The 18,210-nt window shown below is 39.7% G+C and overlaps 1 protein-coding gene across 2 annotated transcripts in view; it reads right to left on the reverse strand.

Annotated features, from left to right (window-relative positions):
* Window positions 1-360: 360 nt before the first annotated feature.
* Window positions 361-18,210, reverse strand: part of LOC146512863 (alpha-1,6-mannosylglycoprotein 6-beta-N-acetylglucosaminyltransferase B-like) — a 29,682-nt gene continuing 11,832 nt past the window's right edge. Inside the window, exons 5-17 of one of the 2 annotated variants that reach the window (XM_085170105.1) lie at window positions 16,352-16,416; window positions 15,073-15,246; window positions 14,827-14,994; window positions 14,558-14,727; window positions 14,172-14,303; window positions 13,595-13,728; window positions 12,183-12,316; window positions 10,831-10,986; window positions 10,603-10,749; window positions 10,346-10,462; window positions 10,155-10,229; window positions 8,591-8,751; window positions 361-8,278 (exon numbers count right to left, since the gene is read on the reverse strand). In XM_085170105.1, coding sequence (XP_085026231.1) covers window positions 8,107-8,278; window positions 8,591-8,751; window positions 10,155-10,229; window positions 10,346-10,462; window positions 10,603-10,749; window positions 10,831-10,986; window positions 12,183-12,316; window positions 13,595-13,728; window positions 14,172-14,303; window positions 14,558-14,727; window positions 14,827-14,994; window positions 15,073-15,246; window positions 16,352-16,416 — 1,805 coding nt within the window. In that variant the 3' untranslated portion in view covers window positions 361-8,106. Of the gene's footprint in view, window positions 8,279-8,590; window positions 8,752-10,154; window positions 10,230-10,345; window positions 10,463-10,602; window positions 10,750-10,830; window positions 10,987-12,182; window positions 12,317-13,594; window positions 13,729-14,171; window positions 14,304-14,557; window positions 14,728-14,826; window positions 14,995-15,072; window positions 15,247-16,351; window positions 16,417-18,210 lie in introns of those variants that run through there. The other variant, XM_085170106.1, reaches the window with a different exon arrangement.

Genomic DNA, 18,210 nt, shown 5'->3' on the forward strand with positions numbered 1-18,210 from the left:
TCACACACACAAATTCCAAGCCTTCCCAGCTGCCTGTGCACCTGGTCTAGCAGCTGTCATCACTGTGGTAACGGGCATACAGCAGGCTGTGTCACTATCACCTGGTTCATCTGCCTCTGAAGGAGAGAAAGAAATGGGCACAAAAGCAAGACAGAGAGGTGGTTGGGAACAAGAGTAAAAATTTGAAAGTGTGTTTGCACTGAATATCGGTAAATGAACTGGTTATTATCTAGCGCCTTTCTGCTCAAGCACTCAAAGCACTTTATACAACATGTCTCGTGCACCCATTCACACAAGGACTTTTCTTTGTCTAAGTGCTTCTAGCTAACATTCACACTTGAGTGAACGCATCAGGGGCAACTTGGGGTTCCAAATCTTCCTCAAGGATACTTTGGCATGTGAACTGAGAAGCAAACCACCAACCACTCGATTAATAGATGCCCTGTTCTACCTCCTGATCAACAGCCACCCTAATATTGGACAAACAACATATTGCATGCCATAGCAACTTCATCTCATACAGCAATTTTAATTATACTCATCTCCCATGCCCAGCATACATCACTGTTAATAACTTCCACCCAGCTGCTCTTCATGTATCCAAGCAGCTATTGCCAGAGCTGAAAAAGGAAGCACAGAAGTCAGTGGAGTGGTCTCCAACCTCGTCTTACCTCTTCTGGCTCCAACAGAAAAACAATATGGCAGCAGCCATAAAGGTAAAGTTAAGGTTCACGGGCATCTTTTAACATTTATGATTGCTACATGCACTGAGGGTGAATATGATCCTCTCTGTTAGACGAGGGTTTATTTTACAAAAGAATTTTGTTCAGTGCCAGTGAAGCATCTTTGCAGGCACAAAGGCAGTAAGCAAAACAGCTGGTATTGTGTAAATGGATCCCTTAAAGGTACAGTCAAACATTCTTCAAGGCTTTTTATTAGAAAACAAGAATGTTGCGTTCATAAATATGCATTCATTAGTGTGTAATTACATCTTCCAGCAAAGTGATATAGTCTCATAAACTTTAAAAATACATAGGAGCGGGTGGCAGTTTGTAGAAGCCACAGTGTTGCCCCACTATCTAGAATGCAGTGTCCAAGATGGACATAGCCATTCCACCCAATCGTGTTTTACATATGTGGCCAGAGACTGGTAACATATGTAGTACATCAAAGACGGAGGAGGCAGATTTTTATTTAGGCTCAAGATAAGATCATACCTATGTTTTATGCTCTAAGAAGTTGTCCGCTTCACCATAGAAACAGAAACACAAAGTAAAGAAACAATGTGAACCTCACACTCTTCCTGATAAAGAGTTTGATTAAATTCTCACATTATATGAGATTTTTTTCACTAAGTGTCTAAGTCTCACAATGTTAAAGCCACTTCAAAGTTTTGCTAACGCTGGCTAACATCAGCTAACATCAGCTAACAGTGGCTAACAGTGGCTAACAGCAGCTAACAGCAGCTAACAGTGACCGAAACACACTCTTACCAAAAGAAAAGTTCAGGATATGCTCAACAACTCACCTCAATATCACCGTCTTCAGACAGAAGTGAGCTTTACTTATTCATCAACTCCTATCGAGCTCTTTTAACAAAGTTTTACAGCCTCTTTCAGAGTAAATAGGCGTGGACACCAGCCTAAACAGACAGCCTACACGCAATACAGATGAACAGTGGCCAGAGCTCTTTGTCCTACGCCGGCCACAGAACTAGGATGATGCACTTGAATTGAGAGGGGTAAGAAAACAGAATCAATTTGATTGCACTATTTTACCAATCTATTGATATCTAGTAGTAAGATTTTACACACTGTAATTTTACAATTTTTCTTTACATTTAAAACACCGGAACAAAGCAGGTTTGCAATGGGGTTGCAGTGGCCTTACATTTGCTCTTGTTTGACTTTTTGTTTGTGGTGGACAAAAGAATGAAAGCTATGACTTGCTTCTGAAACTGTTTTAATTTTCCTGCAACAGTATTTGTTCAGGTTGACGTTTGGCGCCTGTCAAAACCAATGATTGATCACCACCCAGAAATACACAGAAACTTGTTCAACAGTTCAAAAAGCCTTGCCCTTGCCTTTAAAACGGGTGTAGCAAAACAAGACTTTTAGAGACCCCCTGCACGGGCAGCTTTAATTACAGGAGAGGAAGTGGCAGAGCTTAACGTGAACCACCCTGCTTGGCTGTTGCTTCTCATGACTCTGAATGAAAGCAGAAAAGCAGTTTAATATCTTTTAATGTGCCTGTGTGTGAGAGAGTCGCACGCTAGCAGTGTGTGGCAAAGGCACCGTGCAGCATATGGGTAGGCTCGTCTGCTCTGCCTATTAAGCACGGGGAGGGGGGGGGAAGACATCAAAAGGTGGATTTTATACCCCCCCCACCCCCTCTGCACACTCGATTCCCACACCTCACTATAAATCCCACCCCAAAAGGAGCCATTTATGGGACAATAAGAGCCAATTTATGGGCCTCCAGAAAATGAAGGCAATTCAGAGGTGTGGGATGAAAGATGACAAGGGCATTCTTGAGGTTACAGCCGTTAGCTAGTTGCCCTGTGTTTTTTCACAACTCTACAACAACATTGAATTCTGAAGATGGAAAGAAGAGGTTGGGTATTAGAGGCCTGGAGAATTTTAGGCGCACCAGTTCAGCATAAAATAAGCGCACATACCAAACAAAATAAGCAACTGTTTTATTGAGTTTTTGGCTGCATGGTGTTCTGGGTTTAGATATTAGTTCAGATTTCACATTTAGTCATGTGGCTGTGGATTTGTCTCAGCTTGAATGACCTTGCCTATCCCCTGGAGGTCACAAAACGCTTGCCGTTGAATACATACATAGAGACAATGGCATTAGCAGCTTTTTTGAACACACACACACACACATGCTAATAGACAGATGCACAGGAGAGGTGGACCAGATCACATCTGCCTCAGAGTTACTCAGGTGTGATGGGATTGCTAGAATACTGACATGGGATGTTTGAGGGGGGGAAAGAAATCACAGAAAGGCCTGTGCTATACCTCAACTATTCAAGCATATACAATAGATCCCTGGCTTGCAGTGAGTGCATTGCCTGATGGGCGTAACAGCAAATTAGGCAATGCACTGCTGCTTTATCTAGCTGCTTGCATGGTTAATCGGTGAGCTACACTCAAATGGTGCATCTCTTTGAGGTTGCCCAACAATGAGTCAGCTACCTACATTAGGTCTGGAAACAACTCCCGAACAAATCAATGATTGCCCCATTTCTTCTTTTTTTTTTCTTTCTCTACTTCTTTTCTTTTTTTATTCATTTTGTTTAATAGTCTGTAATAGTTACCACATATCATTAAGGCCAACCTCTGTGGCTTCTAACAGCGCTGTAGGCAAGCCAAGTGTTTGTTGTCGGCATTTTATTGGCTTCCAGGGAGGAGGGTTGTTGTTGTTCAGTGTAATCTTGGCACGCCAATAACAGGTTTCAATAAAAGCAGCTGCTTTCTTATGGTAGTTGAGCCGCTCTCTCCCCTACCCCTTTTTGCAAGTGTGTTGAGTGGAATAAATGGAGCGCTTCCTGTAGAGAAGAGTTTGAGTGTCTCCATTTGTCCAAACACATCTGCAGATTTTCTCTTTCTTGCTGTAGCTCTCAAAAATGTTCAGAAATCACTTGGTGCATTTGTTTGTCTTTCTTGTCGTCTCTGTCACTCATTTCTACAGCAGGTTGATGTGGTTTATAAGCTATGACTTACCACAACAAGTTTAACCACACTGCCCCCTTCAGGATAGAGAAGGTTATTGCACATCAACCAAGATGAAGATATTTCAAAGATTTTTTTGCAGTATTACATCTGTCCTTCTGAAGTAGGTTTGCATACTTTTGAAACACAGGTAAATGACACTGTACGACTAAACTAGATGTGTTTCAGTGATATTAAGTACCTATCCTATAATAATTTCGGCACAATCAGCACTTTAAAAATACAAAATAAAAAAGAGCGCAGTTTTTCCCTTAAAAATCCTTGTCTGAAACTGTTAAAGTCTGTCTGTAAAATAAAGTCTGTCTTATCTATTGATATATTGGTTGTAGAATTTGTATGAAGATGAAATGAGGAGAATCTGAGATGAAAATAAGAGCAGAAGGAATGTTAAGACAAGTGGGCAGAAGATTGAGTAAAATTAGAAATAAGTCTGTCTGAAGTGGTGTGTGACTGGACGCCACAAGAAGATTGTGAAACACAGTGTAAACACCATGATTGATTGCACACAGTCCTGCAAATGTAATAAAGCAATAAAAGTTTCAAAAGTTTCCAGGAACTCTTAGAAAGAAACAAACATTTATGAGTAATATGTATAATATCTTCCCGAGATTCCGAGTATGAAGCTTGATACTGACTCCTGTTGCAGTGCAAGGAAATAAAAAACGTGTTATCTCAGTTTTGTCCAGAACCAAAAGTTTGATAAATAGAAGTGAAGTCCTCCAGCTTTTGTCACCAAAATATCTCCTTTTCCTTGGCAATGAAATTGAAATTGCCACGACAGTCTACAGCTAAAAGATAAAGAAGTCCATGTGTAACTAAAAGATATCATTTCTCTAGTGTAAAATTAAGAAGCACACTGATAAACATTATTGCATCTCTGCTGGAATATGAACCCTGACATAGCTTAAAGTTTCCTCTCTTGGTTTCCTTGAGGTTCTGTTGTTTTGGTTTTTTTCCTCCAAACAAACCATACAACATTAAAAATTAACAGGGTTTTTTTTTTTTTTTTTTTGCTTCTTTGTTTTGTTGGGGGGTTTTAGCTATGCTGGTGGCATGGTAGTGTCAGTCTTTTGTTTGCTCTGTCACTTTGTTTTGGGAAATGTCAAGAAACAAAGCTTTATACTGATATTTATGGTTCCCAGGACACTAAAGTCAGTGGATTTTTGTAAACCTTATATACTTTGAGTCATATAATGACTCAAATACAAATAAACTTGGCATCACAATAGGGTGTACAAAAACTGTATATAAAAGATGGAGTTTTGGATCTGAAAAATAAAGCCAATGAAGAAGCATCTAGAACCTGCATTAACTTTTCATTTTTTTAGGTTTTAGGCACATAGAAAGCTGCAACAAGTCAGATTATGAAGGCAACTATGAGAAAAAGACCCTACCGTAAACTTTTTCCTATTTGTTTTATAATTTCATTAACTAGGCTTGTTTAAGGACAAGATGCTCATTTTGTAAATTAGAGCCATCCATATATTTTCAAAGATAGATCCACCTGCGTCGCATGACATCAAAAACCCATGGCCAAAATGCTCAAGATAGGGCTTCATAATTGTTTTATGTCAATCTAAGCAGAGTTACTACTTGCCACCAAGCAAGGTAGACAAACTTTAAACAATGTCCAAAGTTTGCAGTGACAGTTGGCGAGACCTGACCTAAGAAGGGGATCCCACAGGACTTCACCAACGTCATTAATAGTTGCTACAAAGGCCACTCGCTGACAATGAAGAGTGGAAATGAAAAAAAAGAAAAAAAGAAAGAAGAGGAAAAGGAGGATACAAAAGCAAGACAGTGCTCAATGGATAGATAATAAAGATTAAATGTGCTAAATGCTAAACTAAATGCTGCTATCCTAAAGTATGGGGGAGAGACACTTGAAACTTACGTGTAGACATCAGTTTTTTTCTTCTGTTTACTTTTTAACACTCGTTAGCTTAGCTAGCCAAGCAGCCTAGTGTTTACCAACTCTGCTGGCTGTGATGTCACCGATTCAAGTACGTGTGGGCGTGAATCAGAGTCAAGACCCTGGCAGTCATTGGCTCAAGCTAGAAGCTAGTAGTTATAGTTTTAACACTTCGTAACCTATCACCTTGGTCTTGGTCACCTTGGTCTGTGAATTTTTCCCTCACTACCCCAACATAACGTTGAATTTGTACAGTCTCAAGCACTGACTGTACAGATATTGCACTGAACAAAAAAAAAAATCTTGCATAGACAATATTGTTGCCCTCAGGATGCACTGCAATCAGTTTCCAATCAGTCAGTTAGTCTATAGCACCAACATTTTCAGCTGTTTAAAATATGCTTTAGTTGTCATCATATTTTGTGGTGCTGCTTATCTATACTATTGAACTGGAGGTACAAATTTGCAGTTTGCAGCAATAACCACAGACCTCAAATTATCATCCAAATCACACAATGTCTACAATCAAATTGGTTTCTGGCAAACATATGGACTGTTTAAGTTCTGCACGCGTATACCCAATCAGCATGAGGTCAGTAGGCAACCATGGGGAACACTACAACCTTTGTCCCAGCTTGCTCCATCCGTACTTGGGCTTGTTTTTGAAGCCTCGGTTTGAACCCTGTGCTATCAGCCACCTGGGAAGTGAGTGACAGCTTTTATATGCCATAACACATGTAACTGATATGAGTCAATGTGACTCATCCAGAAATTACACACGATTTTCCACAAATTAGTTTCAGAGACGTCCCTCCGAGTCAAAAACAACTTTAATTTTCCTTTGTTTCAAATACCCTCCTGACTTAAATACAAGTCCATTTCCATCATCTTTGGACGGGTCCAGCTAATTTTGCAAAAGTCACATCTGACAGAGCCAGACAAATTCACAGAAATGCACCAAAGCTGTCACAAATATTGTTTTCGTGGACGATTTCACAGCCATTTACTAGTCTGTCATGTTGTCAACTAGTCTTGTTGTCGCAGGCCTGAGCGGTCTGATCTCTGAGTGACAACATGTTCTGGTCACATAAAATGTACCGAAGCAGAAAAAAAGGTCTCTTTTTCCACCAGTTCATCAGCGTGTTGTTTCCAAGAAAAACCTCACATCACTCAAGCTCAAAACAGCAGCTTGTTGCCATTGCTGGAGCCATCTTTGCTAACAGCTGTGCTTTGTAAGTGCAGCACCTCATCACTGACTGTGAGCTGTAGTTTCACCTTTACTTGTTATCATTTGTTTCTTCCACGTGTAGTTGTGCAACCGGTTGGTGGGGGTGATGAGAAAAGCCTGTGTGACTCTTTGAGCTTTCAGAATGGAAATGATTAAATGTACATATGTCAGATTTCCATTTTTGTTCATATCAGCTTGGACCGTAACGCACCCTTGGGCTCTCAACAAATCTGTAAGTCATGAAGCAATTGGGGAGTAATCCTGGAACCCCAGTGCAAAACGAGACACTCGTTATGATTAAAATCATTTTAAGCTTTAATTTCTATTTTTTTTTTAAAAAAAATCATGAAAATACAATTAATTCTGTCTTAACTGACTTTTTTCCCAGGTTTAAATGACATAAAGTTTGCATTTGAAAGCCAAACAATGAGTTTCTTCCTACAGCAATCGTGGGGGGGCATAGATTTAAAAAGAGCTGAGGGGGTTTCCTAAGTCAAAGATGGTTGGGAACCAATGGTTTAGATGACAGTATAATAATGGTCATACGGCTGTGACCTCCCAAATGGATTCAGAGGTTATCCATGATTCACTCCGATAATGAGCCTCATCACTTAGGCTGTCACCCTCTCTCCTTTAAGGCCCCAGGCTAATATCTGCAGCCAGCAAAGCATGAAGGAGCAACATGAGCAGCAATCCCATGCAGCACTGGCCACTGTGATACATTACTGTAAGCGAATGAATAATTAGATACTTATTTTGCATAACACAGAAGCCTACTGCACTGTGTGTGACTAGAGCAGGCGAAGAACTGATGTAAACTGGTCTGCTTTTATACTCGCCGGTGCCAGTTTCCACTTGATTTAAACACATGTAAACACATTTTCCCTGAGGTGCATATTGCCAGCATTCAAAGGCTTTTTTTTTCTTAAGCTACAGTAACACTTGACGCCAAGGGAAATCAGGCCTTGGATTTACAGTTCTTCAGCTTGTCAAGTACTTTAAGGAAATGACATTCAGGCATGGTTACTTCCTCAGAATTGTATGTCATTTGAATGTGTACACATACACAAACATGACTGCAAGGCTTTCAATGGCTTTGGCGGAAGAGCTGTCTCCCTTTTGTTGGGAATCTTTACCTGTACAGCATACATTGCAGATGGCTCTTTGGTGCTTTTCCTGAGTTCTTTCAGTGTTACTTAGAGGCAGTCAAGACAGATTGCAACCTATCCAGTTAGGTGAGATCTGCAGGGACACAGTCTGCGATAGGACGGATCAGAGCCAGCACAACTGAAAAGCAGGGGCTCCTGCTGGAGGCCACACTGACGACCCCAAGGACTGTAAGAAGGAAACAAGTGGTTGAGTTCCGGCAGCACGCTGGCGCAACTTAATCCAAGCCTGCAAATTAAAAAAAGGTAATTAGTTTATTTGCATATACAGTAGTGTACATGTTGATACTATAGAACATTCTACTATATTGCATTGTATTCGTTTAATGGTGTCTTTGTGATCTTGTTCAGTTTTATGGGGAATCCTGGATGTTGTACAAGAAAAACGGCTGTGCTTACTGATTTTTATCTGCTGAAAAGGTTACACAGCATTAACATTCGGATCTTATTACCACCAAGAGATCTCAAACATGATTTTATTCATGTTTTGTCCTCGGTCTGTTTCCAGATGTGCATGTGTCAGTGTTTGCTAATTTCTCACCTGGTAAACGCAGCAGGGGTGTTGAGGTGGTGAAACAGAGCCGGCTCACACACGAGGGAGGACCGCCGGCACACACTCACACAGGACTGACCCAGTGGAGCGAGGTGAACCCTCAGAGCACTTTTTGGTGGCCAAGTAGGGACAGATTTACTGCAGAAGTTCTTGATGATAACAAAGAGAAGAAAAAAAACTGACAACGATTAGAGTTTGAACCAAGCAAGAACTGAAAAATCTCTCCCCTATCTAACACTCATAAGGGAACAAAGGCCTGGGAAACAATCCTGACTTTAAATTAAAATCTGGATTTATCTATTATATAGATACACATAGGGTCTTCTTCTTGTTCTTCCTCTTTGATAATATTCTGTTTGGTGGATCCCCAACTGGAGAAATCTTTTTCTGGCAATACTTTACTCATATGAACTGCAGTTGTGATCAGAAGTTTCCATGCACTCATCATGGGCATGAATGTTATGGTATTGCTCTATTGGAATATCCAATAGGTTTAGGTAAAGGTAAAGTTAGGTAGGTAAAGTTTAAGAATTTAGAGGTAGACCTCCATGCTGATACAGTGTTGTTAGGTTTGAAAGGCTGAGATTTACTCCTCCAAACATACCTCTTGTCACTGTGGCTAAATAGCTCAATCTTTGTCTCATATGATCATAAAACATTTCTCCAGATGACATCTGGCTTGTCCACGTGGGCAGCTGCAAATTTTTAGTCAAGCTTGAATACATCAATTTTGGAGCACTGTGATGTAAAAAATCGCTTTACAGTGACGTTGGTGTTCCAGGAGTTTCAAGTTTAGGGCAGGCTTGAGCCTTCATGCTTCCTGCGTTGTTCCTGAACCCATATTCCCTTTTGAGGACCTTTGCAAAGAAGTGACACATCTGAATAACTTGTGCTTACGCACAACTGTCTGAATTATGATCTTGGAATCTGCAGTTGTTTAGAAATGGCTCCAACTAGTGTAAATCCACAGTTCTCCTTCTTAGCTCTTCACTGAGTTCTTTGGACTTTCCCAATGTTCTGAGGTCAATCCAGTGAGGACTGTCAAACAAATCCTTTTTGTGCCAGCAAAGAGAAAGAGTTGTAGGCTATCGTGATCACTAATGAGATGTTAATAGGCTTTGGCCTGGTCAAGTTAAAAGACCCTGTAGAACCTTAAACTTATTAAAAGATTGAAGTGAGTGTGTATACATCTGAGACTGTAAGTCTAATTTAAAACCTGTGAGGATTAGAGAAAATCCAAAATAATTACCAACTTGTGCACCCAATTTTTCATTTGTAAAGTCATTAAAGATGTATGCTGTACAATCATTCCACTCTGGAAAGAACAGTTAAAAAAAAAATAATTAAAAGCCCCAAATTATCGTGTAAAATTCTGACCACAAAAATTCCAACAAAGGCACAGAGGCGTCAACTGATAGGTTTACAAAGGCATGCACTCTTTTTTGAGATTTCCACACATTTCAGAACATACTTCATAAATCTGATTTATGACTGAAATTTGCTGGGGTACCACCTAATAATAATACTCCATCTCTTTTTTACATCTTTGTACCTGGTGAGTGATGTAACCAAGGACCCGCTTCAGCATTCCCACACAAGTGAACTCCTGAGGAGTGAAGGACTTCACCTGCAAGATCAGACATAAACACGCTACCTTAAATGGAATTTGGGGAAATAATATGTGTGCATGTTTGTATTGAGCATACAGTTTAACTGTGATTTAGTATGTTTAGTGGAAACTACCTCACTTCTTAGAATCGCTTTGACGGCCTCGCGTATGTCACTCTTGTTGGTCACATCCACAGTCCATACGTAGGGTTTACCAATGAATTCCTCAGCATAAGGGTGCTGGGAGGAGATCTGCGATTGAAAATTATCAACTGTTATTATATCTTTGATAAAATATTGCCAGTATTTGGGATTAAACAATGAAATAACAATTTAGATAATATAAAATATTTATTTTCACGTTTTATCCCCATGATTTAAGAGTTGCTTACCTGTCTTGTGGTGGGCTTGCCCTTGTAGAAGTCATTGTTGGCTGATGAGTGTGGAGGGTCAAATCTCGGCTGAATAAAGACACATCCCATTCCTATTGCCTCAATAGGTGCTGGACCTTCATAGGGGAAGCCAAGACCTACAAACAACTGAAAGGGAAGATTTATAATATTGCAGGTTATCCAAAATAATTCTCTGGCTTTTTACACTGTGATCGGCTCTAATTAGACCTTAGTTTTACGGAGAAGTTGTTGAAAGTGTTCCTGAGTCAGCAGTCCGTGGTTTCTGATGAAGCTGGGCAGATGCAATGTGTGTCCAGGAGGCTGATAGACTGTGGCGTGAGTCTCCAGTTCTTCACTGATCACTTTCACATACTCATATTTACCCTGGAGATTACACACAGAAAAACAACAACAAAAAAAAAACCAGATGCATCACTGAGTACATGAAATTCAAGCGTGTTCAAAACCAAAATATACATGATATAAATATTTTCTTCTGTCCTGTGGCGCTATTTATCCATCTGGTGTAAGCTTCCCAATTTTGGTGATACCGGCTGTAGAAATGTTTGCCTTCACATCAGCATAACGGAATAAACATCGCCAGTCTTGTGGTTCTCCAAAAAAGTTCCAAAAAATGCCTTTTAATAACAGAAATAACGATCGAGTTTCTCAAATAAAGCCACAAACTTTCTGTGAGCAACAGAACCATTTCCATTCTACCAAAGTAAACCCACCAACCTGGCAAACATGCAAATAAATGGAGTGGTATTTATATAGTATGGTATTTAACTGTTCTGCTCTAATTGAATGAAATCACACCACATAAGCCATATTCACCCATTTACATGGAATTACTTCTGCTCCTTTAAGTGAGCTCAACCTAATAGTTGCATCGAGAGAAATTAGGGGTTCAGTGTTTCCAAAGTTTGCTCATGAACATTTGGTAACATGTAGACTGGAAGATGCCCTCTGCCCCCCTCCTAGCTATCTACCACTGATGAGACACTTGACATTAATGCTCCGTGTCTCATCTATAAGGTTTGTTAGTTGCGTGTTTTCTTTGGCTGGCAGGCATAGTTTGGTATAAAGGCAAAAGCTTCACAACAATTGCCATGGAGCTTCAGATTTACTTATCTTTTAACTTTTCAACAATTCAAGTGGCTAGTTCCCTTAGTAACGCAGTTATTAGCAGTACTATCTAGAACCATCGTACTCGAGAGAAGGCAGACATTTTTATACCAAAACACCCAAAACATGAATCCTTAAATAAGTAGTACTACAGGTCTGTCTATTAGCAAGTATTTTTGAGTTTTAGGTGACATACAAACTAAGATCTAGTCGATATGGTGGCCAAGAGGTTTCAAACGCATTGCAACTTAAGGAAATGTCAACGTGTTTTTTTTCTACTGCCATTGTGTTTTATTCAAGCTCAGCTGTGTTGTGTGTTTTTTAATAGTTGGTGTTTTCCTAAGGTTGCAGTGCATTTAACCTCTCATAGCCATCAAGTAGAGGACTTCTTGGCATAATTTGTTGTGAATGTTTGTTTTCTGGCATATATGCACTTTTTTTGGTCCTCATACCTGCCACATGTAGTCCTGTTTTCCATAGACCACCGCTATTCTGTCTTTCTTGTAGCTCACTGGCTCGAGCTCGCTTCCCTTCCTAACGGTCCCTTCACTCACAAAGCCCAGGAAGGAATTATCAGGAGTGTGAGCTGGAGAGAACAGAGCAAAGAGGACTTAAAGGAGATCTAAAAATAATTACTCAAGGGTTTGAACTTCAGCTACATTCAGAGAGAAAAAGGTAAAGCAGTCCAGTAAGTTTTTGGTAGAAATGCTGACAGACTTGAGCAGAAACTTCTCTCTAACTTGGTGATTATTTTAACTAAACAGTGATCAAAGACGGTGAACACTTATGAACCTATCTGCTCTGAAGATGACATAAAGAATAAGCTGATTGAGAGAAATGTGAAGGCTACTATTACCGAGGACGCTTATTAGGACTATAGTTGAATAACAGTTTATATTAAAATTCTGCAAGAGAGGAAAAACATGCTGTGCAGCATAAATCATCTGCTGAAGGAAATGAGAACTCCACATATATAAGAGGGTTAGGTGTTTGGATAGGCAGCTGCCACCCTGCTGCCCTCTGACACACTGAGGTAGGTGTGAGAGATGAGTATTTACTTTAAAAGGAATGTGCCAGCAAAGGTGTATGTTCAAACATCGATTTGTAACCTTTGCGTGTGTGTGTGTGCTGTCCTCTTGTCTCAAGATACTTGTTTAAAAGACCTTTGCCAAATCTCCCCTCATTCACCCAGCATAGAATTTCCTGCTGGCTCCTTTTCAGCTCCACTTGTCTCCAGCGTCTGTCTGGGTTCACCGCTTCACACACACCTATCAGATATAGTAGTGATATGCAATGAAACACTGCTATGGTCATGCAGCTTGTGGGGGTTTGGAGAAAAGCTGGGAGTGAATGAAGCGACCTTTGGTTTCTTCTGCCTGTTTACAGTTCTGGTTTCCTGTAATCCTTCAGTCAACTGTCTTCCTCTGGACTTTTGCAAAACAGAAGCATAAATGCTTAAACATTCTCAAACTTCATTCTTTTCTTTCTTCCTACCGTGTCCTTCTTCTGTTTTGTTTTCTTTCTGTCTTTTGGTCCTTCTCATATCCTCAACTAACACCCCCCTCCTCCTTTAGCAGGACAAATAAACAGTGTTCCAAGCTGAGGGATGAAGAGTGGCTCTCGGCCCAGGGCTTCCAGCTTTTCTCCATCTCCCGGCAGGGTGGGAAAGATGACAAGGAGAGGTGTTGGAATGAAAGCTCCGTCTGGGCACGAAGTTTATTTAACCTTAGCTGTTAATCCTCTCATTGTAAGGACACTTAGAGGGTTGCATTGGAGACATATATTTAGAGTGCATTTTAAGATAATTGTATCCATGCGTAGGAAAGACATAGGTACAAATCAACATGCGTACAAAATAACTTACGGAACATGGTCATGTACTGTAGAGGTTGGAGATCCCAGCTGCCCCACAGCGTTTTATATCCATGGCTACGTGCGTAGCTCGCAAAGTTAAAGGCCGGTTCAGTGCCAAATGAGTCCAAGATTCTGAAGCGACACCTAGAAAGATTGTTGTTTTTGTCATTCATTGATATACTTATTACTACATGTTTTGGCGCATAAAGCTGCAATCATCATGTGACATACTTATATTTAAAATCTCACAAAGCCCTTAATGTGTCGGGCAAATATCAGGGCCAATAAAAACTGGACAAAACAACATGTAAATGTTTAATTGCTTTGACTAAAGGATCTCACAGTTTTCCTACTTCACACTGAAACAATAATCCACTAAAGCAAGCTGTATAAACGTGTCATACAAGTTCAACTTTATGGAAAACAGAAGTAATTTTTTATTATTATTGTTATTATCGCTGGTGGGTTTTTTTTTTTATTAATGACAATAATGGTAGTTTCTAAATCATTTATCACTACATCAAAAGTCTTCATAAGAAAGGACTTGAAATGTACTTCCTATATGATCCAGAAAATTGTTTATGTACTGGTAATGCTTGAAAGCCAGTCCCATGGCTCCTTGGAGGTGAGCGAGGCCATGATAGTCGGTATAAATGAGGTCAAAGTTGAGGGGCCTTTGGATCGGACAGCTGCCTCTGCCTGGAGCAGCACCTATCAAGCTGAATTAATCACAACAAACACAAGTCAGGTTCTAGAAAGGACAACAATAATATTGTTTCCCTCTTTTCATCACTACAGTGTAAAGTAATCACAGATTAGCTGGACTGACAAACACAAGGTTGTGTAAAACATGTATAAACTGGCTTTAAGGTCTGTAATTACATCATATATCAGTGATGCCAGAGTATAAATCTTATTCAGTCCAATTAACTAATGAAATTATGTCAAAATAAATAAAATTAGTAGTAGTAACCTGTGAAGTTGGTGCTGTGAGGTGCTGAAGATCAGGTTGTGGCCAAGGATTGTTAGACAAGCGCTGAGGTCTGCCCACTGAACCAGTTCTCCTAAAGGACCACCTCTTTCCACCATTGCTTCAAAACGCTGGCCAACACTTCCAGACAGGGCACCAGGATAAAGCAGCACCTTAAGTATATAAAGTCCCAAATTATTATTTCACTGATTATCAACTATATAAAATGAAATACCTCAATAAACTTTAATCACTTATACATATACATATACCCTCATCTGTGTGGAGACTGTGTTATTGCTGCTCTCTTTCATCGTCAGACCAGCCTGTATCCACCGTTCAGACATTTTTTCCACTCTGGAGCGGATAAACTTAATTGCTGGGCTGCTGTTGTTGCTGATCGCCTCATACAGTGGGAGTAGAGATTTACGTATCTCAGCCTGCAAATTATTATAACATGAAAGCAGTGAAAATGTCATCATTCCACATCAACATACACAAGCGCATCAAGAAGCTACCTTCTTTGTATGAGCTTGAGGTTTCTGATGCCATGGCAGACTAGAGTGGTTTCTTCCATCTCGAGGGGGACAAAAGTCCTCTGTCTGGCTGAGGTAAGTCAGTACGGAGCAAGTGGTACCATCCACTCCATAAAAAGCATAACAGGGGTCTGACTGCCACTGAGCCTGCAGGAACTGCCACAGAGAAACTTGTTATGTTATTAAACATGTTTTTTACCTGGTCAAAATTGGTCTTTGTACACTGCAAAAACTGAACCATAAATGACACATTCAATTCACTGCCATTCATTTCAATACAACTGAACTCATTTCACTTTTATTTATATAGCACCAAATCGCAACAGCAGCATATTATAAGGTAAAGACTCTATAATAATAGAGGGAAAACCCCAACACTGGCTCCCTATGAGCAGGTACTTGGCAACAGTGGGAAGAAAAAACTTCAGTTTAACAGGAAGAAACCTCTGGCAGATCCAGATTCATGCTAAGGCAGGGCATCTGCCATGATTGGTTGGGGGTGAGGGGAGAACGATAAGACACACTGAAAAAGAGCTGGAGATTAATAAAAGTAATGATTAAATGCAAAATGGTGCATAAGCACAAATAGTGAAAACAGAGGAGTGAAGAATAAAGGCTCAGTGCATCATGGGAAGCCCCCAGCAGACTAGGCCTATTGCAGTGTAACTAAGGGAGGATTCAGAGTCACCTGACCTAGCCCTAACTATATGCTATATTAAAAATGAAAGAGAGAGCGCCTTTAGGTAGAGAGTGAGTAGGTACCTTTTTAGATACTGTTTCTAAGATTTTTAGAACAGAGTACAATAACCTTACTTTTATCTTAATTTAGAAACAGGAAGTTAGAGGTCTTTATGTTTTTAAGACATTCCTGCAGATAAACTAATTGCTGTGTGTCATTTTGCTTCATGGGTAGAAAGAGCTGGTGTCATCTGTATAACAATAAAAATATATGGTGTACCTTCTAAGGGAAGCATTTATGATGTAAATAGAATTGGTCCCAGTACAGAACCCTGTGGAACTCCACAATTAACCTTAGTGTGAAAAGAAGACTCCACATTTAGATGAACATAAATATATATATATATATATTTTAATTTTTTAAAAGCATTTTAAAAGCATTTTATATATATATATATATATATATATTTATTTATTTATTTTATTTATTTATTTATTTTTAATTTTAAAGCATTTTAATATAGGCATAAGCATTCCAATACACCAATTAAATTTGCACTCCAAAACATTTCCACTTTCTCACCTCCACCTTCTCTGCACAAACTGGATATGCAGGATCCACTGGCACTTGACACTTCTCGTTGGACCCTGTGGGGTAACATATTAACCGTCAAACTTTTTTTTCCTTTTTATGGCTCTTTTGAATGCACCATTATTCTTTAATTCCTGCATCAGTAACAAAACGTATACTGTTGAGTCACCTCAACTCGGCTAATGAAGAACAGCGGACAATAACTTTGATATACAACCTCTTGACTGAAATGTGCACAGTGAGTAGCAGCCATCAGCACGATGTATAGTGCTGCCATGCCTGTATGAGGTATTAGACTAGCGTTCTCAGAGACCCTTTCCCGTAAACCCCCCACCATCTCTAGCCCATGTCAATCAACTGGAATGAATGCACTCACGCACACCTGACACACCTGCCTCCTACCAAACATTCCCATTTACCATGCTGGCCTTGCCAAAGTACACAGTCCTTAACTGTGTAAAACAACCTAGTAAAAAGGGAAAGGGAGAAGAAAACTTGTAGTCTGAGCTGAAGCATGAGCACCTAAAAACAGTGTTATGCTATACAAGCACAGCAGAAAGAAAAAAAAAAAACCTTCTGCAAAAACAGGAGTATGGGCAGACAAGTTGGTGAAAGGACTCCTGGGTAATTCAGACATATTTTATGAGTGTGAGGTAATGTAGGAGGGAGAGGGTGAGGGGCAAATAGGCTGGTATTGGTGGGAAGTGTGTGCCTCTGAATATGCGGGTGGCACATGTGGACATGCATGTCCACAGAAGTGTGTCTACAAGCATATCCATGTGATGGTGTCTGTGTGGCCTAAACTATATGAATTCCACTTTTTGAATCATACTTACCCATCCCCAGCACTCACATACCCATACAACCCTTCGCGTGCTAACCGGCGTGCGTAACCCGACTCTCACCTGACACCTCACAGGAGGGTCGTAACGTAAACTTTTTTCCCTCCCCATGCCCAGTGGATTGGTGCTGGCTCTGTGGGACTTGTTAAACTTCTATTCAAGGACTTCATCCCCCATAACCACCTGCACACACACTGACCTGTAGCCCCGCCATTCACACCTTCTATTATCACAGCTTGTTAATTTCACTGTGTGGTTAACCTTTTCTAAGGCTGTGAACCATACATTTGGCTCAGAGGATCACTGTACCGATACAGGCGCCCACAGAGAGGTAAGCAACCAGCCAATTATTGGGATTTTTTAATTTTATTTAGTATAGCCAAAGCACAGTTTAATTTAAAAAAGTATAATTCTTATTGGATCTTGAACAATGGAGTGCTTCTAATGAAGGGAACTCTAAAATTAAGTTAAACTAGGAAAGATTTATATACCCGACTTCTCCGTGAGACCCAGTCAGCCAAATTTAATCTCCTCAAATTTGGTTTTGGAAAACTTGAACTAACTAATAATTTGATTATATGTAAATTTTCCATGTGTGTTTCATAGGTAAATTGTTAAATTTAATGGAATCCGATCAAATTAAATATACTTTATTGTTATACTGAAAATATTACACTGAATATATTTTTAATAATTAATTATTTGAAAAAATACACCTTTGATTTTACATATTTCAGTTGCAAAGAATTTTTTTTAGAGGATATAAAGTTGTATACTGACAATTTACAAATTCTGAATGGAAAAAATGTTAATATAAAAAATGGTAATTCACTCTTTGCTAATTTAAAATTGAAGTTAAGTAACTATAACTTCGGGTTGTGCAAAAATTTCGGAATCTCATTAAGTCATCTGTTTTGTATCAAGCTAAAAGTCTGTCTTTATTCTGTCTGCAATGTCCTGCGGATAACTATAACTCCTGAAATAGTTTTAGGTGGTCTTGTATATGTT

This window comes from Neolamprologus multifasciatus, chromosome 8 (genome assembly GCF_963576455.1).
Source record: "Neolamprologus multifasciatus chromosome 8, fNeoMul1.2, whole genome shotgun sequence".
Taxonomy (NCBI): domain Eukaryota; kingdom Metazoa; phylum Chordata; class Actinopteri; order Cichliformes; family Cichlidae; genus Neolamprologus; species Neolamprologus multifasciatus.